We start from the raw sequence: 24,090 nt of genomic DNA, 5'->3' as shown, positions 1-24,090 counted from the left end.
TCCACTTCCGTGACACAAGAAAATCAAATAAAGTACATGAAGTATGCTGCAGAGCAGTTAACTTCCCTGGCTCACACGCATATGGCAGAGGATTGCCTTAATAATCTGTTAGAACAGCAGGGGGAGTGGGGTAATGGAGTAGGGCTTCGCTACTCAGTCACACATGGCTGAGGGCAGCGTTCTGATGTGAATTCATATTGTCACACATGGATGTGACCCTTTCCCATTCAATTTTCCCATCCCCCTTGTTGCCTTATTTTAATGGTGCAGGCATGTTGTGCCTGATTATACTCTCTAAAATGAATGTATTCATGAATAACACAGGTGATGGGATTGCTTGAGACACTGACTGCATTTGTGACCATGATATGGTCATGTGAGTGTTGTACGCGCATGTATGACCGTGTGGGCCTGCATGTGTGTATGTGTACGCTCATGTGTCTGTGTTATCAGAAGCAGATGTTAGGCACATAGATTAGGTCTAGCTGGGTGTGTAATCCTTGTGTTACTGAGAACAGCATGGATTTATAATCACCCACACTGCTACCCCTCAATACGCAGAAACTGGGGAATGGTAATCTCTTATACTTTTCCCACTTCTCTGCTCATCTCACGCCTTTCTTACATGATCTTTCCTTTATTCCCCTCCTCCTTTATGTAACATCCATTCATCCTTCTGTCCATCCATTCCCATCCCTGGTGTGTCCAGCCAGATCTGTAGGAACGTCATTGTGAAAAAAAGCATGTGGGGGTAGAAAGAGATTTTCAGTGGCTTAGCCGGATGGTTCAATAAAAAACCAGCAGAGCTAAAGGGACTAGCAGGTCCTCATCAGTTTCCTCTGATGCATAATAAATAAACACAACAGTCACTTTGTTTACTGCTCTCTCTCTCTCTGTCCATCTGCCTCTCTTTTCGCTCACGCACCCTCGTATTTGCCTTTGGCTTGACCCCCTTGCCTGTCACTAGGACAGCCAGCATGCTTGGAATGCGTTAAACAAGCGGGATGGTCATCAAAAGAGTGTGCCAGAGAGAGTATGTAAATTATTGGGACATATTGCATAATCCCTCAGAATAGTTTAATTAGCTGTGGAACTGTATGAATAAATTGCCTGTGGTTTTTCCAATCCTTCTGACCGGACAGCAGGACTATTTCTACCTGTGGTGTGCTGTTTGCATTTTTGTTGTTGATCCTGTGTCTGTAGTACGTACGGCTGGAAGCAGAGGCAATGTTATGTAAGGTTTTGTCCGAAAGGATGCATGTCTTGTGGGTAATGACTCTTCTTTTTCTCCTTCTAGTAGACTAGAGACCCAAAAGGAAGGCAGGATCACCACAAAAAATAATGAATGAATGGGTGGATTCAGTGAAAGCTGACATGCCACCTGTACATTTTAGGCTTCCTGCTGTTATCACTTGAGACATCTTTAGCATATTATGCTACTTGATAAAATCACATTTTCTGTTTTGCCATGTTGTGACAGGCAGGGGTAACAGAGGAAATACAGATGCAGGCGTTGTGATCACATTGGGGAGCAAAACAAGCTGATTATTTTTAGGATGTAAAGTCCGTACTATGAGATTTAGAATGTCTCCTGCAGTGAAACATTTCATTAAGTTTTATGTTCATTTTACACAAAACATCAGGATTTATTTTTACTGGGCTGAGGATTCATCTACCTCAGGTTTTGCCTTGTACCTGTTTGAGTCTTTTGTGGTTTATGGTTCCTGCAGGGAGAGAGAATAGAACTGGAACAAGCCAGCAAACATTTGACTATGAGCTATTTCCATCTATTGCACTGACACAAACTGGCATGCACTGAAAGATATATGAAGTGTTTAACTCAAAAAAGGTATCCACTGTTCAAAAGATGTAACACTTACTCTGACAAAAATGATTGCTGCAGCTTCTGGCTTTCTTAAAATGTACACTTTGCAAATAGTAATTTAAAAGGATGTAATGACAGATTCTTTAAATGTGTATGAATCATTTTAAGGGTAATGTTTCTCTCCAAAACCTAAGATACTCAGGCATGCATGTTACCAATGAATCCTGACTTATCTCAGTGCATGCATACACAATACCTACGTATATGCTGAAACAGCAAACACATGCACACATGTACAGTCTTCGCCCCTTAAAGGCGCAGTAAGTGATGCTACGCAAAGATTGTTGATTTTTGAACTCAACAGCCAAAAAAATACACCCCCCTTATTGACCTATTGAAAACAGCAAACATTGAAACAGCGAAGGTAACATTATTACTCGCTTGTCCATAACAACGAGAGCCCTTATCAGTTTTTCCTTTGAAATGACGGAGGTTTCTGCAGCGTTGAAAAGCCTCGCCGATGTTAACTAGGCTCTTCCTCCTTTCCCGGTCATACATCCTGGCTTTTTTATTTCTATTCTTCAGTCCTTTTCCTCTTTTGCTATTTCTCAGCGATCTCTTCATAACTCTTGGCTGGCTCAGCGCTTTCACATGTTGCCCCCCATCACTCGCTTACGCGAGCAACTGGCACTGCCTGTTGCTGATTGGCTCGAATAGTGTTTTGTGGCTCTAGCGCACCTTTCTGTTTGTTTTGCATTTACAGGGCCAGAGCTGTGTAGGAACACTGGAGCTAGGTGATCGTGAGGAGATATTCGCTGAATTTAAACTTTTTTTTAATGGATTAACATTGCTTACTATACCTTTAATTGGCCAAAATGTGTTGAGTGTGACAGCGAAAATGAACCACAAACATGATCAGGGGAATGTCTGGTTGCCATAGGAATGTTTTTGGCCAGACAGTCAGCCTGGTGGGGTTTATATAAGGAGGGTTGGATGAAAACAAAGACAAAGTTTGTTTCTCAACTCCACAGGGGCATAGAAGGAAAATGTTCATAACACCACAACGGTTCCTCTGTGTTTTTCCTTGTTAGTTACACACAGTGAGTGCGGAGCGTACGCTGACAATACCCTCCCTTAAACCTTTTTCACCTATCAAGTATTTATGACACCTTTTGAGGATGTAGATAAAGCAATTAGGAAATGTCACCTTACTCACAGGTAGCATACCTTGTAACATTCAGTAATTAAAGTTGGATGATTGATTGAATTTGGATGATGTGCAGAGGATAATTTTTCTGATTACAGATAGGTGCTTTTATGGATGCATAGTCTACATAATTTGATCATAGCACTGGGTCAGTATAGAAATGAAACTCACAGGAACGAGTGCCAGACAATAAGCCACACACATCTATTCAAGTCAGCAAAAAAACACTTCCCGAGGTAAACAAAAGCACATAATGACAAGATTACGCTGAAATCGGCTCAACTGTTGACAGTCCAACCAAAACAATCTTAGCCATGATCATAACACCCTTGTCATATAATCTCAAATGATTTCAAAAAAATGTATTGTTTGACTTATCATACAGTTTATGAACATTCCAGAAGACATTCTTATGCCTTCATGTCTTCACAGCACATCGATGACTTTAAGCTCCGCTAAATGAATCTACCAGATTCTAGTCGAGAAGGAAAGAAAAAACATATAAGAGGTGTGACAAGACTGACTTGATAGGATTACAAATGTTATGGGGATTATTCATCTCATGTAGTCTGAGATATAGCTCACCTGCTCCAGTACGCCAGGTACATATTTACCCCTAAGACAGATGTCGTTTTCTTTCCAATTAAGTTTGAATCTGCTTGATTGGAGAATATTGTTTAAGTCCTTGAACATCCACACTGGTACATGAACATTGTGCTTCAGCACATCAGCCCCCGACATTACTGAAAATCCAGCACACTTGAAAGGTACTTTGCGAGATGACTCAATGGACGGTAATAAAGTATTAAAAAGGCTTTTCACTTGTTAGCACTCACAGCATTGAGATTTTAAGGTTCAAATTTTCAGACTTTGCAAGTGGCTTGTTCTGTGTTGCTTTTGTACATTCTCACAGTATTCCTGTGGGTTTCCTTACGGTGCTCCGGTTTCCTTCCGCAGTCCACAGATATGAAGGCCAGGTGAACTAGATACTGTAAAGTGCCCACAAGTGTGAATGTGTTATCTTGTGTTTGTCTGACCTGTCCCGGATGTTGCCCAATGCAAGCGGAGATACGCTTCAGCAACCCACTTACAGAGTAATCATGAACAGGAATGGATAATGAGGATGAATGGATGGGTAGACACCATAATGTCAGACATGAATACATTAGATGACACTAGGCCTGATTATGACCATGTTAAGACCTGTCAGTTGGTATTTGTTACTATTGGTGTTGGTTGTTATAGTACTTCCAAAGAGTCAATCTGTATAGTTCCTTTCAGTATTAACATTCTCTACAGTTATTCTGAAAAATAACATTCTTGCAATAACAAATCAATCCATTTACTCTTACTGGCAAGCAGACATTTTTTACTTGCACAACAAAAGCAGTTCAAAACTTAACATACATTTTAATAGTATTTTCTGTTAGAATTCTTAGGATTCCATTTGACAGTGTGCCCTTGAATTTGTAAGTGCTGTATTTCTTCACAATGTTACATCATCATTAAGAGCACATTCTGTCTGATGTGGATGATTTGCATTTACACCTGGTAATATCTACTCTGTCCTTCAAGAGTCCAAAACAGTTTGCTATGCATATTGTTTCCTGTTTACATCCTTGCGCAAGATGTAATGTTTTTCCTCTCCATCACAAAGAGTGTTTTGTCAACAAAAAAAATTCTCCTTTTCAAATCAAACACAAGGAGCCATTTTTATCAGAATATATATCTTAAGTGTGAGGTGAAGGCAAGTTAGTGCAGCTGTGTCTGTGACATTTAGTCTGGCTCATTTACACTCCACAACTGTCCTGAACTGTAGTTGTGAATACATTAGTCTAGCATAGCCAGAACATACTCCAGCGGTGGAGTATGGTCTGGCTACACCGCTCATCATTCTGGGATAGGGGGGAAAAATTCTCTGGCTTGTTTGCATTTCTTTAAACTAATTACAGTTGTCTTGGCGACGCTAAGCTCCAGATGCAGCAACGGTGACCTTGCAAAATAGATGGCGGAGATAGCAGAAGGGGAGGAGTGTTTACCATGTGTAGATGTCTTGGGTACTTTACGGATGCATTTCCACATAATTCTCTAAGCCTTTCAGCACATAAATCCTGAAAATTCGTATAACATGTTAATAGTGGGTGTTAAGTGGGATTATTTTCTATCTGCTGCTTAAAGTTCAGCTTTGGTAATATATATAGTAAAAGGTACATAATGTACATCAGAATCTGTGTGCATAAATTAATCTGTATATTTCCACACACTGTCTTTCATAACTGCATAGCAGGTATTGTGAGTTAAACTGATAGGTCAAAACTATTGTTGAGCTGCATGAGTAAAACTGTAGCATTACCTAAAGTGCTGTATTTAATCATAGCAATATATGCCCCTGATGCCTGTGTTCATGAAAAGGCTCTTAAGCAACCAAATACAACCAATAATACATTACATAGCGTAATTATTAAATAAATAATTATGGAATAATGACATTATTAAATAAAAATCTTCTGGTATCAACATCTGGTAATCTTAATAGCATCTCTGAGGCTATGTCTGGGATGTGGGCGAATAGTTATCTTCAAAACCACCCCGAGCACTTGCCAATAAAATTAAGAAATGCATTAAGCATTACATGGATGAGCTAACAAAATGATTGTGTGTGTATCTGTACGTGTACCATTCAACAGAACAAAGGATGAAATAAACAATATCATATGTACATACAGTGGTAGGCTATCATATAAAAACAGACAGACTACTTCCTTTCATATTTTGATGTTGATAAATGCTGTGCTCCAGTGGTTTTATAAATAATAAATCTAATAGCATTGATTCACAGCCAATCTCAGCTAACTCTCATGCAGCACAGGTGAAGGCGTCTAGAGAACACATATATTTCCTCTTATTCCTCCAGCTTATAAATGAGCCAGGGGATTAGTGATGGATAAGTGTTTGCTTACAGCAGGACGATAATATGGGATAATAAAAGTATATATGGTAATATTCTCCTTTAATTATTTTTAGGTGTTGGACCAACATTGTAATCATATTAATGTCAAGTGTTATCAGAGAAGGTCACTGCCTCTCTTTAATTTATAAAGGAATATTAAATTGATTGTCTTGTGTGCTCATTTAAGTTCATTCCAGTCTGTTGAGGGTTCAGATTGGGTAGAGGCTCTGTTTGTTCGTGTGGCTCTCCTGGCTCTAAGGGACACCAGGTTCAGTAGTCTCTCTAGTTCGTCCCCAGAACCTGCCAGACTGCTAGAGCCAAGCCCTCTGCGATCCTCCTGTGATCCCCTCCACTCCCCTATCTGTAAGTCCCATGCCCTGAGGGGGGGTAAAAGTTGAGCCGGGTGCAGGTTGATGCCCGCGGGGCTTTCCGGGTATCCTTCGTAGGCTAGTCGGGTTGGGGGTAGAGTGTCGTAAAGGCTCTCTGTGTCTTCATTTTGCTCTGGGTCATGGCGGAACTCTCGGTATTCCTCATAAACAGGCGAGGAGCTGTCTTCACTGCTGCCATGGCCATGCAACTGCTGCTGGTCTCTGTGGTCCTGGCTCACCCCCATGTCTCTGCTCCTGTTGCCTGTGTCCTTAACTTCCCCGTCACGCATTCTCTTTTCTCCTCTGTCCAGGATACGTTTCCTCTCCCACTCACCCGATTGATTCCTCTCCCACTGGAAGGTCCTCCTCCCGATCTCCGGTCCCCGCTCTCGGCCCCTGGCACCGCCGTAGCCCATCGCTTTGGAGTCCAGCTGGAGAGACCGTGTGCTGCCTCCTCGTCTGATGTTTTGCTGGGTGTCACTGAGGTCAGAATGGGATCCCACCTCTGGTGGACGCAGACGTGATGGTGACAACCAGCTCGAAGTCTGACTGGAAGACTCCAAGCGGTATGCTGAAAAAGAAAAGGATGAATACAGAAAGAGTTTTTTGTAAATAGTTTGGAATAATAATTGCAGTGAGAAATAGCATGTTTTTAATGGAACAACAAGTAGAGAGACGACTTATTTAAGAGAGTTAAGAAAAGGATTTTAGTTAACATACTGTTTGGACCCTGAGGCTTTATTCCCTGGACAAAGTAGCGCTGCCAAATCACTGGAAATATGTAGTTCTCTTTTGAATGTGTGTGGTACGTTACAAACAGCCTTAAGCAAGGATCAGATTATCTATCTAATAGGATCAGCCGGCAAAAGGTGCCACAACAATAAATCACTTAACTTCTAAAAAACAGTATCATCGCAATCTTATCTACAGGAGGTAAGCGAGGTAACACCAGTGAATATGCTTTCAGTTACTGGAGGGATTGGCCACAATTACTCAAATCACTGTAAATTCCATCTCTGCCCTTATAAAGCCAAACTCTAGGTGTAAAAAGAAAACACAAGGTGCCAAAATCTGGAATTGACTGCTTCCTAATAAACAAACTCCTTTAATTAAAAGAAAAACAAATGTCAGCCAACGCTCCTAACATTAATTAATAGCTTATGCATATACTCTGGCTTGTTGTGTTCCTCCTTTTTAGTTTTTCCTCTGCTCTCATCTACTCCCTTGATCTCATTTTATTTTCATAGAAATGTGTTGCTTGTTATGTGCGTGAGAGCGTGTGTGTGCATGTGTGAGTGTGTGCTGCATGTTTGAGAGGAAGTATGTGTTTGTTTGTGTCTCTGATGCAGCGGGAGGCTCATGAACAGCTCTGTTTCTTGTTGTGTCACTATGGAGCTTACTGCCTGTTCTGTGGGACTGAGTGTTTGTATACGTTGTGTAATTGCTCCACTTCTTATTGAGAATTTATTAATGTGCAAATTAAACCAGTCAACAACATTCTTTTTTTTTTTTTACAGAGTTCATGTTGTTAAATGAACTGACACAGAACTCCCCACTAATCCACTACTTTCGAGAAATAGGTTGTATAAATCCTGATTAATGAGCTGTGAGTGAAAAAATAGTGAAACAAAATAACAGAGGAGCCAGGGAAGTCATCTTCTGTGTGGGATGGAGAGTACACTTCATAAGTGGTGCCAGCTCCTGGTATATAATGCATGACAGGCGTGGACAGAGATATTTGGGAGTTCTGCATGTCATGCTGCTAGAAAATCCCTATCTCTGGTAAATAGTTTGGAATAATAATTGCAGTGAGAAATAGTATGTTTTTAATGGAAGTAGAGAGACAACTTACTTAAGAGAGTTAAGAAAAGGATTTTAGTTAACATACTGTGTTAGGAGCCTGAGGCTTTATTCCCTGGATTCCCTATCTCTGTTTGAAATATGTTCATAAGAAAGGTTAAAGGGGGAAAACAATTTTTTTTCTTACAATCCACAATGTACTCTTTGATGAACTCTACACAAATCTCATTTTTGCTCTGCAGGTGGCGAAAAAACTAAAGAAATATCTATTGGGACAAGAATCCTTTGATGATGAAACTGAATGCAGAAAGACACGGTGAATTATGACACGGAAGAAAACACAACTGGATAATGAAAGACGAAGGCTGGCAGAGATCCATTTAGCATATCGTAGATACATTTAAACAGACAGATACACACACGCTGACAAAATGCATAACAAGTAATATGCACATACATACACATGCACACTGTTTAGTTTATTAGTTTATTTGTCAAGGACTATGCACAGTTCAAGCCCTGTACCAGAGTTAGCTATACAGCTAATTTACATCTGTGGTCCCTGTAATTGCACACACAAACACATGTTATCTCATGCAAGTGGGATTAATGATATGTCAAATGGACAATAACAGACATGAATTCTGTTCACCTCATTATAAATCAGATTTTATTTTCTCTTAATATAGTGGTATTTTTTATGCAGTTGTTTCTGCAGTTTGCCTTGTATAGTCACTTTTCTTGACATGAGCGCAAACAACTGAATCCAGTATAAAATCCATTTACCCAATCTAAACAATCTCAAATCCATTATCAAACCCACAAGACATAAATAAACAACAATTCAATTTTGATCTTTATCGGCTTTTGTTGGTTAAAAAAGCAGAAACAATCTAGTTTTCGGTGGAAGCCATAATGTAATTACCAATATTGTTAATCAATCACAACCCACAGTTACAATCTGCAGCTGACACGAGCAGCATAAATTGAAATGTTAATGATGTATATCTGACACATTGAAACAAGAGGTGTAGCCAACTTACTTTAGTAAAAATCTTCCACACACGTCTTAATCCGAATAAAGGTCCTGATTCTAAAATATGAAGCTAGCAAGGTCCTAATATTGATATTTATAAATGTTGTATGGAAGATGGGAAAAGACTGATGTTTTGCTAACTGTTAAACCATTCACGATCGTGTTTGAAGAGGTGGATGAAATTGGGAAGTGTAAAGACCCTAACTGATCCTGGAGTTATTGAAGTCAATGCTGATATTAATATTTAATATCTGACAATATCCGTTGTCTAACATAAAAAAAAATAAACAGACATTCTTGAAAAGGATCCATTAATATTTGGTTATTTAACCAAAAGGAAACAGGGAACCTTATAAAGTCTGGGTAGCAGAAATTTTGCATAAACAGAAATGGTAATCTGTTCTGTATCGGCTCTGATAAAATAAAAAAATTAAAATAAAAGTATTTAGAGTAAATAATGTAAAGAACACAAAAGGTTGGGTTTTGGGATCACAGCTTGGGAAATAAAGCCAAAGGGACAAAAGGTTATTAAGATGTTTTTCAGTTGCTTTGCATCTCACTCACCAGGGCTGTTCCGCTGCTGTTGTTTGTCCATGTTTGACACTACAAAGGGAGAGAGAAATCTAAAGTCAGAGAAAGACTGAGACAAACAACACAGAAACCAAAGGGGGAAAATTGAAACACACAGAGATCCAGTGTCAGAAACTGAGACAGATATTGGAAATCTAAGCAGGATGTTTTATTCTGAATAGAAAGGACAACAACAGAGGCTTGGCTGAATTCAGTACATTATATCTTAGAGCTACACCACTGAACAAATACTTTGGCATCAGAAGATAGACAAAAACGAGATAGAGAAGTTAACAGAAGATATACTTTCATACCTTCACTTTCAATATTATCAACAGCATCATTGACTAGACGTATGACTGTCACTATGGAGGCTAGGCAGAATACAGAAAGAGAGAAGAAGAAGAAGAAGAAGAAGAAGAAGAAGAAGAAGAAGAACAGAAACAATGTCAGTGCACTTGTGAATAGGGTAAGGTTTCATGTGCTGGGTGTGACTGAGCTGAAATGGAGGATGTGCATGAGCAGGTGTGTGCACATGTATTGGGAACAGAGGAGATTTGTTTGTCTTGCCAACACGTTTGTATGCATGTGGTGTGTGTGTGTGTGTGTGTGTGTGTGTGTGTGTGTGTGTGTGTGTGTGTGTGTCCTATATAGGGATGCACCAAATCCAGGATTCGGGTTCGGGTTCGGCCGAATATTGGGCTTTTTGACGGGGTTCGGTTTCTGCCAAACCTTAGAATTTGTTTCCACCAACCGAACCCTAGGCTTGCACTAAGTGCGCTATGCTGGTCGACGTAATGACGCCGCCGTTGATTACGGGAAGGAATTTACGTAGGTGGACCGTTGCAGTAGTCTGTGAGAAAGTAAAAATGGAACTCACAAGCAGAAAAAGCACCGCCCGGCAGCACCCCCAGCCAAACGAAGGCGACCCAAGCCGAGCCGCACGCCCCAACCCGCAATGCCGACCTGTTCCGTGGTGGCAAGGACCCCAAAAAACACACAACATTGCCGCTGCCAAAACACCTGCGCATGAAACATCCGAAAGAATACGAGCCGCGCATGAAGGAATCTACAGACAGCTGCCAAAATGCAGCAACTTCAGGTACGGGATAGAAGGACAGTCACAGCTAAAAACTTGTGTTAACCAGACTCTCCCAGGCTGCTGCTTGTTAGCCAACGTTAGCTTTATAATTTCACCCACCCAACATGCTTTCATCATACACTGGTTAGCGAAAATTTGCCAAACAAAATTGTCACTCATCTGGCGATAGCGATGTGCTTTCCTACGATGTGAAAAGAGCGTGTGAATTAAACATTAAGTTGTTAGATTTAACTATTGTAGAGGCTGTGGACGTTGTTTATTTCATTAATGTGTTTACTGCGTTAATGGACTGAGGATGGGAGTAGGATTCGGTATTCGGTTTTGGCAGAATCTTAACCAGTGGATTCGGTATTCGGCCGAACCCAAAAAAAATGGATTTGGTGCATCCCTAGTCCTATAAGAGGGTGGGAGTGACATGAGGTAGTAGCAGCAACTGTAGTAGTAAAAGACAGGAAACAGAGCATCCACATGGGTTCCTTATCTGAAAAACACACACCCACACCCAAGCACACACACATAATCAGAGGGTTTTCGGTTTCGGTTTCCTAACTTTAAACCAAGGAAAGATCAGTGCTATTGAGTTAACTTGGAAAAAGTCACTATAGAATTGAAGAGTCAATGGAGACCTGTGCATTAACTGTAAATGCATTTGCACATATGGATTTGGTTGCAATAAGGTACCTTGCATGAAACATTTCCACTGGTCTATTTTCAGCTTGCTTTTCATTATGTAAGATTCAGTGAGTTGTATCTACAGCTGTGGTTCCCAGACTTTGTTTGAATGTGCCTAAAAAATGTGAATCAATTTCTACTTGAAGAGTGACTTTTTCTTTCTTTTGAATAACTTTTAGAGACCTTACAGTATGTGGAGTGATATAGTGTGTTGGGTTGTATAGCATTAAGAGTCTTACCATTATCATCAAAGGACTCAGACGTGTAGGAACTGAGGGAGTGTTCATCAGAGGTGGAGTCTGAGAGACATGTCACCTCATTCACCTGCTCTGGCATGTCTAATGTACAAACACACCAAAAAACACAGGTACATATTTATTTCCAAACCCCTTTCAGAAGCATTTACTTAATAACCAATAACCCCCAAAAAATATAACATATATTAATTCAACATTTTAAGTATATCTTAATACAATACTAAAATGCCTATATGTACATTTTAAAGAGTTATTGAATGTTGTAATCATTCCTTCAGTCCATCCTGGCTGTGAAGAGATCCCTTCCTGGCGTGACTCCACTATGCAGTCTTAGTTAGCCAAATCAGGTGGGTAGGCACTTGATTTGGAATGTACTGTACTGCAAGAACTGTGGATTTTCCCATCTCTTACACTGAAGGGATGTCTTAACAGCCAGGATGAACAGGATACATGATTACAACAACTCTTTCAATGTACATATGGACATTTGAGTATTGTATTAGTATAGACTATAGAATATCTACACCAATTCTTCAGAATCACACACAACAAACTAATGCCACCTAAAGAAATTTAAGTTGCACTACACTCAAAATTTTTATTCAAGCATGTGCTCAAAGGCTGCCTAACAGCATTTTCAACAAATCCCAGTACACCCACTGCGTTTCCAGGTCTGCTCCTTTACAGTTTTTTCCAACTGCTTACACACATTTTCAAAACTATGTCTCCTTTTTTCAAACCTCTACACACAATTCACAAAACTGCATGCACAAAATGCAAAATGCCTCACATCTCCTTCAAAATGAAGCATTTGCATCAAATGGCAAACACTTTTTTCATTATAGTACATTTTTGGATATACCATGTACACACTGTTGTTCTAAATCTAAAGCTCTTTTGTCTTTCATAGGCTTATATCTACATTTACAATGTTCTAGAGAGAAAGTAATCTGCTGAGAGTGGTTGAAAAGTGCACTATAAGAAACAATGTAATGTTACAGTAAAACAGAAAATATTGATTGGGCAAAACATTACATTTGTAAGAATAGCACAGTGTTGTATACAGTAGCATGAAACAAGAAAAAAAAGTACAAACATATGTAAACCAAAGGTATAATTTTTACAATAAAAAATGTGTGTGTGTGTGTGTGTGTGTGTGTGTGTGTGTGTGTGTGTGTGTGTGTGTGTGTGTGTGTGTGTGTGTGTGTGTGTGTGTGTGTGTGTGTGTGTGCTTGTTTGTGCGTGCTTGTGTGTTGGGGCAGGAGGGGGGGAATTGTATGCACTTTGTGCAAAACAAAGTCTGATTGATTTGTAATGCTGAAATAGTCATTAGATAGTTGCGTGCAGTATGGACGCCACTGTAAAGCTACTCAAGATGGGCTTCTCTCATTGGTCAATCCGTGGTTGATCACATGATGAATAAGTGTGGCCCTGATCTCATCAGAGATGGCTCTCCTTCTTTCTCTTCTTCCCTCCTCCTCCTCCTCCTTGTTGTTGTCCCCTGTCTCTCCCTCCTACTCCCCCTTGCTCTCTGTCTATTGTTGGCATCCATTGTTCAAAACAGGTAATCTGACCTTTGACCTATGTATAGGCCTATACTAAAGCAGTGATTGGTTAGTGTTACAGTTTATTTCAATTGCTTAAGCACAATTTTGAAAACAGGGACAGTCTTTTTCAAAACACTACACACAATTAGCACAACCACACACACAATTAGCAGACACAAACACTACACAAGACCAATGCTGCAGACTGAGGGAAATATAATTTATTTCTCTCCATATACCCAAATCTGAACACAGATTCACACTTTTTGCAAAACATCACACACAGTGATTTGCAAAACACTAAACACACTTGTATGCATTTGACACAGAAATTGATGTCATTTCTTTGCAATTTCGGGTTTGGTCTTACAGTTTTTTCCAACTGCTTACACACAAAATCTTTTCATGTCACACGATTTTTGAAACCTCTCACTCAAAGTGCAAAACTACACAGCAAATCTCCAAAACCATAAGCTATTTCTCAGCCTTTCACTCAGTTTTCAATTGCATAAAACACTTTTTTCAAAACATTAAACACAATTCTCTACCTAAGACACAAAAATCTAACAAGAAGTGACTTGCTATCCATTTCTAAACACAACCAATCAAAATGCTACACTTATTTACCAGGGCACACACACACACTCCTCACATGTGCAAATACATTATGTCATAACTGAACACTAACCAATCATTGCTTTAGTATAGGCCTATACAGAGGCCAAAGGTCAGATTACCTGTTTGGAACAATGGATGCCAACAATAGACAGAGAGCAAGAGGAGGAGGAGGGAGAGACAGGGGATAACAACGAGGAGGAGGAGGAGGGAAGAAGAGTAAGAAGGAGAGCCATTTCTGATGAGATCAGGGAGAGAAGCCCATCTTGAGTAGCTTTACAGTGGGGTCCATACTGCATGCAACTATCTAATGACTATATCAATCAGACTTTGTTGTGCACAAAGTGCATACTATTCCGTCCCCCGCCCATACACAAGCACGCACAAACACTCACAACACACACACACACACATATTCTTTATTCTAAAAATGATACCTTTGGTTTACATATGTTTATACTTTTTTTTTCTTGTTTCATGCTACTGTATACAACACTGGGCTATTCTTACAGACGTAATGTTTTGCCCAATACATATTTTCTGTTTTACTGTAACATTACATTGTTTTTTACAGTGCACTTTTCAACCACTTTCAGCAGACTACTTTCTCTCTAGAACATTGTAGATATAAGCCTATGAAAGACAAAAGAGCTTTAGATTTAGAACAACAGTGTGTACATGGTATATCCAAAAATTTACTATTATGAAAAAAGTGTTTGCCATTTGATGCAAATGCTTCATTTTGAGATGTGTTTATGGTATTTTGAATGCAGTGTTTCATTTTGAAGGAGATGTGAGGCATTTTGCATTTTGTGTGTGCAGTTTTGGGAATTGTGTGTAGAGTTTTGAAAAAAGGAGACATAGTTTTGAAAACGTGTGTAAGCAGTTAGAAAAAACTGTAATTTCTATTATTTTACACGGGGTCGGGCCGGGCTCGGGCCGGGCTCGGGCTTGCGCTTCGGGTTGCATGGTAAATGAGCGGTCAGCTGATGCGTTTCGATAAGCGTGAAAATGGATCCTGAGGAGGTGAAACGGAGGCTGGTCTCTGGAGGACTTAGCCGGTTTCTTTGTTCCAACCTCCAAGTGGCCTATAGCCTCTGTTAGTCATGAATAAATGATGTTAAAACATGTATAAATGACTCATTTTTTTCGGCTTTTCGGGCCGTACTTTTAAGGCCCGATTACAGCTCTAATGCAAACACATCATTGCTTAATTGTAGACACACCAATCAGGTTTAAGCACTATATAAAATGCAGCAGGTAAGTTCACCTGCCTTCAACCAAAATGGAAGGAGTCAGAAGAAGACGGAGAGTGAGAGGGGGAATCCAAAGAGGAGGAGAAGGAGGTAGCGGAAGAGGAAGAGGCCCAGCCAGAGGTAGAGGCCGAGGTGGAGGTAGAGGTAGAAGAAGAGGGAGAGGGAGAGGAAGACCTGAAGCCAGAGAATATGCTCAAAGAAAAAGAGGACCAAATGTATCAAATGAAAGTCGCTCAACACTATATGTGGACCATGTTGTGAACCACGGATTGAGCCATTGACTGAGGGAAATCTTAGTAGATATACAGTGGCATCTGTCATAAGGACATTTCGACAAGGAAACAGGTAAAAGAAAATCTGTCTACAGTTACAGTAATCAGCTGCTCATTGTATGCACCATATCAGCACTTTTGATACCCCTCCCTGTGACATTTGAGGATTGAGGGTCGAGAACGACAAGGAGGAAGGGGACCCATATTCACGCGAGGGTTTACAATCTCTGGCCATAGGCTCAGGTACCCCTGATTGAGGCCATGGAGGAGCCCTGTGACCAAGTCGATGCCCCAGCTGTGAAAAGATGGATTTGACATTCAAGACGGTTGTCTTGCCAATGAGGATATCGCCCGTGATATTGATGAAATTCTCTGGCCAGATCCAGCTAGGTGAAGAGATAATGTCTAGTATTTTCTGTACTTTTTCAGATCATTTTTTTGTTTGTTGTTTTTATTTGTGATTGTAACCTGTACTGGATACAGTATATTATGTTTGTCTGTTGTTTGCAGAGCTAACAATGTTATGCACACTACTGTAGTAGCATGAAAACTGGGACTTGTTTTGTTGTTGATTCTCCATGTTGACTGATTTGGGTATATGGAGAGAAATAAATTATATTTTCCTGGCTATGCAGCATTGGTCTAGTGTAGTGTTTGGTGAACTTATTGTAAATTTGCACTTTCTCTGTGTACTTCATTTACAGTACTCTAATCACTGAGAAGTAGAATTGCTAAAAGTGTTTTAGGTTAGCAACAGCAGTGTGTAACTGGTTCAAACAGAATTAAGTCAAATGAAACGTGTGGGTTTCATATGGTAACAAAATATGTTTTTTATAAATTAGTGTATAGTTTTTGCAAGAGTGTTTCATTTTGCAAAGGGTCTGAGGTGGTGTGCTAATTGGGTGTGTGGTTGTGCTAATTGTGTGTAGTGTTTTGAAAAAGACGGTCCCTGTTTTCAAAATTGTGCTTAAGCAATTGAAAAAAACTATAAGAGGTTTGTGATTCGTGGCTTGCTTCTCATAACACAGCCTTTCTTTGTCCCCCGTGTCTGTCACATCTTCGTAAAATGTCTGGACAGTCTGCAAGCAAGCAAGCAGTCAGTTCTTGGCCCATCTTATAACCGAAACTCTGTCCATGAGGGCCAGGATGTCTGGATATCAACTTTAGCTTTCTGAGCCCAAGCTAGGTGGTCATGGTCCAATTCACATGGAAGAAGTAAAAATCCTCCTGTGGGAATGTGAGCAGTAAGGTAGTACCATCAATCAAACTAAATAAGAAAGGCAGCGCCACAACCACTGGTCTAATTCAGTATGCAGGTGAGGGGACACTCTTCAGAATACAGGACCACCTTTTGAATACAGGACATGTCTCACTTCAACCAATGCAATTTGGTTTTAGAAAGCATTACTCACTACTACTACTACTGCCAATTATTATCTCATAGAACAAATTAAGTCAAACCGCTCTCACTCCCAACTCGTCAAATAGTGACGCTTGGTCAGTGGCTCTCAACGTGAGATACCAACGCACAAGGCACCCCTTAGCATCTGTATGGGACGCACCTATGGATGTATTATAGTAACGCATCGGGCACAGCCCCCATGGAACAGCGCTTAGCCACTCGCGATATTGAACGAAAAAGATTTTCCCCATATTTTCCCGTGAACTTTTTATAATTCTTTCTTTCTTTTCCATTCATTTTTTTCCTCACTCATTTGATATTGTGCCATTGACTACTCTGCATTGTGCCAATCTTGGCAGCCATGCTTATGGTTACAGACCCGACCATTGCTCTAATCCTACCACTAACACTCAGCCAAACCATGTACTCATCCTGGCCTAAAACTTTTTAAATCCCATGTACTTTTCCAATTGTAAAAGGCATCAGGAGTCATTTTCTGGCATTCACCCTGTAATTCAACTGATGCTTTGAAAAGGTAAAACTTCACTTCAGCACTGTTAAGTTCATTTGAATTAACTGTTATTGTTGGGTTTATTAACCAATGAATAGGCTCCTTTCACCTTTTGATTATTTTTTCAAATCTTTCCATTCAGACCAGTTTACATTAGTTTTAATTGGAAATAGTTATTGCCACTAATACAAAGCCAAACATAGGTCTAATCCTCACCTTTAACAAGTCTGAACTCTTTTCAGCAACCGAAACAGCTTCGCAAATTGCTTTCTGTAATTTGTCCTGTAAGTGATACAGTAATAGTTGTAGCATTTGAACTGGAAAATCTCAAATAAAGGTTTACTCCATCTGCATTATAAGAGGAACTGGTGTTATGATATGTCTGTGAGGCCTTAGTTGTCAAAGTCATTCAATCATGAACCTTTAATTAAAACTAAAAAGTGTTGCAAAACATGAATATCAATATGCTTATTCTGAGACATGCTTTTTTGAGAGCACAATTACCAAAAGCTGAGCAATATGGGATCTGTATTTGTCAGTTATTCCATTATTCATGACATTTTATGGTGGCGGCTGTGGGTCAGAGGTAGAGAGTGCTGGCCCTCAACTACAAGATTAGTAGTTCGATCCCAGCCTCCTCCGGCCACATGTTAAAGTGTCCTTCAGCAAGACACTGTACCCCAAGTTGCTCTCTGAACAATATGTGGCTTTCCACTGCTTCTAATGCTTAGGATGGGTTAAATGCAGAGATTGAATTTGAACTGTACAGTTGTATGTAATGCATAATAAAGTTTCAGCAGATAGTGACAGAAAAACTACCAATATGATTTCCTTACATGAACTAGCTACAAAACGGCAACAATGTAGCTCCGCTAAAACTTACATGTTTTCCTTATATATTGACTGAACTTGTTTGTGGTTGTGGTGGTGCAAATAAATAACCAAACTGTTTCCAATTGATTAATTAAACTGGCAGTTAACACTGGAGTCATCAACCCAATAATGATAATATTAGTTCGCTATAAGCATTTCAATTAACGGACTGTGATGTAACTGTGACCCCTAATGGCAATTGCTTTTCTTTTAATATGCATACACTCAACAGGGGAGAAAAACAATAAAATAACCAATTTCCATTTCCCCAGGAAGGAATCAATAATTAACAGGCAGGAAGTTCCCACCACAGACTATATTATTCAAACAACAGGTTGGACAGAGAATCGAAATGTGTGACGTCTACCTCAGCACAGAGATGCAATGTGGTGGAACAAACTATGAACTGTGCTCTTGCTGTTGACAGCGTTGCCAGCTGAATATCAGACTGAAATTATCTGACAGCTACTTGTAACTGCTCACCCTCAGTTGTTGTCCTCTTAGTTGACAAAGGTACACTTGAAACAAGTTGACTTTCTTTGAGTGGCAGTGTTCCAACTATTTTGATTAACCTTTTTGAGAAAAAGTAGGACATGAACATAGGACATCAGTTCTGGCTGATTACCCTGACCATTCAAACAGAAGTGCACAGTGGATCTAAGAGAGGTAACCTGATAAAAGAGGACACTATTGTCAATTTCAGCAGTAAAACAGAAACGTAAGTCATATTATTATAAATAAAAATATTACTTTTCACCACTCTTACTTAGTCTGGGCCATGGTCTTTGATATGTGTGATCAAAAGGGCATAGATCACTGTGAAATAATCTCTCTCAGTATGGGTGTAACATAATGAATTCATGCCCTGTGTACTTGGCGCCTTTTTGATCAGAGGTCAGAAACTGTGTGTGTGCATGTGCATGCACAAGGTTTGCAATCTTACCCTGTAAACTGTTATCTCTCTGTGTTCTCTCGAACTCAAAAGCTCTCTGGCCCCATTCCTCCTCTCTCTCATTTCTCACTCTCTCCAGCCCTTCCTCCCTCGTTTCCTCTCCCTCCCAGGACACTTTGTGGGCTGGACTGTGCTCTGAACGGCAAGCCGATGCAGAAGGGAGATTGGGTGCCACGCTGCACACTGCGATGCCCCTCCTATTGGCCACACCACGGACATTAGACATGTCTGAGAGGAAGCTGCTCAACTGTAGAGATGGAAGAAAACAGCAATGCACAAAAAGGGATAAGTCTAGTAACATTTTGTATTGTCAATACATCTTTTGAAAAGTCAATCCTACATACATCATTCTTCTCCCTTAAATTTTCACAAACATATGCACTGTTTATTCCTGTTTGAGTAATGTTTGCTTAAAACTACAGTGCACAGTTGTATTAGGACATTGTTTAACCTGTTTTTAAAATGAAAGTATATATAATTATATAGTAAATATAAATAATTTTATAGATTTACGTCTTCAGTTGGAATGAATGGGCTTAGGGCTGAGAGCCACAGACAGGGCCAGGACTCAGAGACTAATGTATGTTGTTTTTGTCTTTATTGGATTTGTTTGAAAATAACAAAAACATAGAATCTCGGCATCCTTATACTTTATTTTAAGATGTATTTTAAAGTATCTTTCAAATTTCTCTTATGGTGTATGGGGGATCAGTGAATATGACACATGCCTATGGTGTGGGAGACCTGGGTTCAATTCCCACTGCAATACATCAGCCCCAACATGTGTCCCTGCGCAAGACACTTAACCCCTAGTTGCTCCAGCGGCGTACGACCTCTGACATATATAGTAACTATATGTCGCTTTTTGGATAAAAAGCATCACCTAAATGACATGTAATTTAATGCATACATTTTTATTTGTAGAAGAATGAGACCGAACCAGTGAAAAATGGTGCAGTCTATGCATATGCACTCTTTCATCACTCTTACTTCCTGCCATGGAAGCATAGTTCAACTCAGTGAACCCTTTCTCAGGCACACCATGATTATTTGAATCATGGTTAGAATAATAATAAGGGTAATAGAGGTACTACCAGTAACATTATGAGTCTCAAACAATAAAAAGAATACAACTGAATTAAAGAAGCACAACATCATCAAAACAAGGAGCTGTGTGTATCCACTGACTGTGGAACGGCTGCGTTCCAACTGCGTCATAGCTCCGGCGGTCTGCGCAGCCTTCCGGAGCAGATACGCAGAGCTTCTATTATTGCCGGATGCCAGAGAGCTCCGCAGCAATTCAGCGCAATTCAGATTGTGCGGGACAGGAAGTCGAGCAAAGAAACAAAATAAAACATCCGGTTAATTTTCAAAATAAAACACACCATGCTCACAGCAGATCATATTTCCCTGCACTACACCTTGAAAACACAGCACAGAGTTGTTTTCCCTCTACTCCTCTGGATTGAAACAAACTGTTGTTGGTTTTGTGGTTCTATTCTGCGTGAATTCGCGAGATCTGGTGAGTCCTCGTGACTTCAGCTGTGAGTCATGGCCACAGCCGTTCCGCAACAAATCCGGCCCTGGTGGGTATTGACGGATGGCAGAGCACGGAGCTGTTCCGCAACCGGTGGAAATTAGGAGTATAAGGTCATTTTATGATACAGAAATAATTAGAACTAGAACTGCAAGCAGTTATGACGGGGTCCAAGCCTCCTGGTGCAAGTCGCCCCCGATGACCCGGGGAGTGCGGGAAAGCCTGACGGTGGGGAGGCAAACGTCAGTAAATATCAATCGAGAGGTGTGAGCCGCAAGGTCTACGGTCAGTGTTGGTCATCTTACTTTAAAAAAGTAATTAGTTACAGTTACAAATTACTTCTCCCAAAAAGTAATTGAGTTAGTAACTCAGTTACCACATTGTAAAAGTAATTAGTTCAGCAAAGTAACTGCGACGTTATTTTTTATGTTCTATAGAGCTATTACGTTCTATAACATCTTTAACGTCAAAGATGTTTATATTAACTGACTGAAGAATAAAAACACTATATACAGTATTTTAGAACATTTGGTATTTATTTGAACTCAATAGATTGCAGCCTGCCATATGATATGCATAGAAATAAAAATATATAAAAAATAAATATTGAAAAATAGAGCGTTGCTTGTTTTAACAGAGTGGCTCCGTCTCCTTCGCTGGAGCTCACACTATCTGCATTTGGGCTTGGGGTTGGGTTAGCAGCAGCAACAAGTCTTGTGTTAGCATGTGTTGATGTGAGGTGCTTCATAAGTTTCGAGTTGCTTGAGGCAGACATAGATAGTCATAGAAGTCTTTTTTCCTGGGCATAGCGTGCATGTTACATAAACATTCTTGCTGTCGGTACACGATCCGTTCTGCCTGCACGATCCGTTCTACATATGCGCGACACATGCGCGATCCATTCTGTACATGCACAAAACGTTCGCGCATGCGCTGTTGTACGAGGAGTCACGACACTGCACGATCTGTTCCACGCTTCCGGTCGACAGCCAAGCTAACGTTAGTTTAGCTAACAGCTAATTCAGCTAACCGCTAGCTGAGACAGTAATAACTTTACAAGACCCTCAAAATAAAACTTGAAAATAAACGTTAACATATATAACAGCTATTACGTCAGTTCTACTTTACTTGTGCTCATTTAAAATACAATCACTCAATATTTGTCCTTATTGTTATTACTGTAAAGTCTTAATTTAGCTGTAGCCTGCTTTTCCCATTAAGTTTAACGTTTAACGTTGTTTTTGACTGAATCTAGCTGTCAGCTAGCGGTTAGCCGAATTAGCTGTTAGCTAAACTAACGTTAGCTTCCTGGTGGAGGCTAGCCATAGGCTAGCGTGGAACAGATCGTGCAGGTCGTATCAAAGAATTTCTAATATAGGAAGAAGTTCCACTCCCTCGTTACTTCCGGCTTCTGAACTGGTTGCAGTTCCAGCAGAGTTCCATATAGGGGGCGCTCACAGGCCAGTGCAGAATGAATGGGACTCTATGGAGCTATACCCCTCAAAAAACACTTTTCTCAGGATATAATTTTTTGTCTAGTAATTTGAATGTTGCATTCGAAAGGGGAGGCTAAAAAAATACACACTGCTGTGTGTTAGATTTTTTTAAAGTCGCTTTTTTGTTCTAAAAAGCCTTTTAAAATGTCAATGACGTCATACACATATACGGCCGGAGATACTGCTTTACGGCAAGCTCCGAGTCGCTTCCTTTGTTCTCTCGAGGCATCGACAACACAGCTAACAGGTAAGGCTCTCCCTGTTAATACACATGCTAGAAAGAGGTTTGCTAATGTTTTAAAGACCACACCGAAATATTCACTCTGACATTCTGGTTCTGCTTCGGATGCCGTCAAGCGGGATCTCCGATTGTAATCACTCCTTCACTGACCAATCAGCATTCATTAGCAGAATGCTAGCGTGTTATGAGCTACAACGACTCACCCTGTAAGAAATCAAAAGGACATAAGTACTCGTTCATTCAACTTTCGACCTATAACCCATGTTGAACTTGCAAAAACTACAATCAAATCTGAGGTTTCTCAACGACAATCAGGCAAAAGAGACAAATTTAGCCGTCTAGCTCCATAGAGTCCCATTAATTTTGCACTGGACCGCGATCACCCCCAGTGGAACTCTGGTGGAACTGCAACCAAAATCCGGTACAATGGGGCTGAATAGGGAGTGGAACGGCTTTCCGTAGACCGGCTTTGGTCGTATCCTCGGTAAAATAGTATTATCTTGCGCATGTGCAGAACGCATCATGCAGGCAGAATGGATCGTGTACCGACACTTGCCTTTAATTTCAATGAGCGAGAAGTAGTGCCGGTACTTCCAGTTCGAGAACGCTACCTTTGAATTTCCCTGGCTCATTGCCATTGTCGCTGTCTTGTGTTTAGTGGTAGTCGGAGCGTGCGGTGAGACAGCCTGAGCAGGGCATCCGCCCACCCAGCCAATCATCATCGCATTTGCAATGTCATCCCCACCCCTGCTCTCTCCAGGCAGCTGGTGTGTAGCCAAAGCCTGACACCTCACGCTTCATTCAACCAAATTGTAGTAACGCACCACTTTACATTCTCAGTAACAATAACGCCGTTGCAATGATGGGAAAAGTAATTAATTAGATTACTCCGTTATTGAAAAAATAACGCCGTTAGTAATGCCGTTATACTTAAACGCTGTTACTCCCAACACTGTCTACAGTACATTGCCGTTGCAAATGTAGTGGTTAACAGTTCATCTCCATGCATATACAGACTACCTTTAACAATTCTCTACAATAAACAAACTTCTTAACCCACCTGACCACAGGGCACAGCAGGGAGAAATGAGAGAGTGACTGAGAGGGTGGAGGGGGGGAGGCAGGTGTGGTGGTTGAAGGAGCAGGGGATTGAGGTGGTCAAGTTGTTGTAAATGGTGTTGATTTTGGATTGAAAAAGTGAGAGAAAAGAGTTGCATTTGTTCACTGTGAAGGTTGTAGAAACTTTGTTTGTTAAGAAGTTTGTTTATTATAGAGAATCAGGGGAGCATGCGAAAGCAAAAACCAAAACATAACGGTGAAGGCAAACATCAGTAAATATTTAGAAGTGTGAAGTGCAAGGTCTGTGGTACATTCCCACTGAAAATATCCCATTAACATTGATTGAGTAAAAGGGCCAAAACTCGTCTACGTTGATTATAGCGCCCACCTAATGGCCGATCTTTCATGTTTTTCCATGTCAAGTTTCATGTTGATAGCAGTTACTACGGCAGAGAAATTGCAATCAACTGCAAATGTCTCATTTGCATGCATTGAGTTATCGGCCAAAACACATAATCGTTGATTATAGCGCCCCCTAATGG

At 40.3% G+C, this 24,090-nt stretch overlaps 1 protein-coding gene and 1 long non-coding RNA gene across 2 annotated transcripts in view; one reads left to right on the top strand and one right to left on the bottom strand.

The window, feature by feature from the left end:
• Positions 1-3,214: 3,214 nt before the first annotated feature.
• Positions 3,215-24,090, bottom strand: part of LOC120544126 (protocadherin Fat 3) — a 72,593-nt gene continuing 51,717 nt past the window's right edge. The window contains exons 48-52 of the mRNA XM_039777706.1: positions 19,207-19,462; positions 11,770-11,868; positions 10,071-10,130; positions 9,751-9,789; positions 3,215-6,921 (exon numbers count right to left, since the gene is read on the bottom strand). Coding sequence (XP_039633640.1) covers positions 6,161-6,921; positions 9,751-9,789; positions 10,071-10,130; positions 11,770-11,868; positions 19,207-19,462 — 1,215 coding nt within the window. The 3' untranslated portion in view covers positions 3,215-6,160. The remainder of the gene's footprint in view (positions 6,922-9,750; positions 9,790-10,070; positions 10,131-11,769; positions 11,869-19,206; positions 19,463-24,090) is intronic.
• LOC120544127 lies at positions 10,441-19,696 on the top strand. Its single transcript, XR_005636460.1, has 2 exons — positions 10,441-10,858; positions 19,295-19,696. It is a non-coding gene; the product is annotated as an uncharacterized LOC120544127 (long non-coding RNA).

The sequence above is a fragment of the Perca fluviatilis genome, chromosome 16 (genome assembly GCF_010015445.1).
Source record: "Perca fluviatilis chromosome 16, GENO_Pfluv_1.0, whole genome shotgun sequence".
Lineage (NCBI taxonomy): Eukaryota > Metazoa > Chordata > Actinopteri > Perciformes > Percidae > Perca > Perca fluviatilis.
The sequence above is the reverse complement of the archived record's forward strand: the minus strand, read 5'-3'. Positions and strand labels throughout refer to the sequence as shown.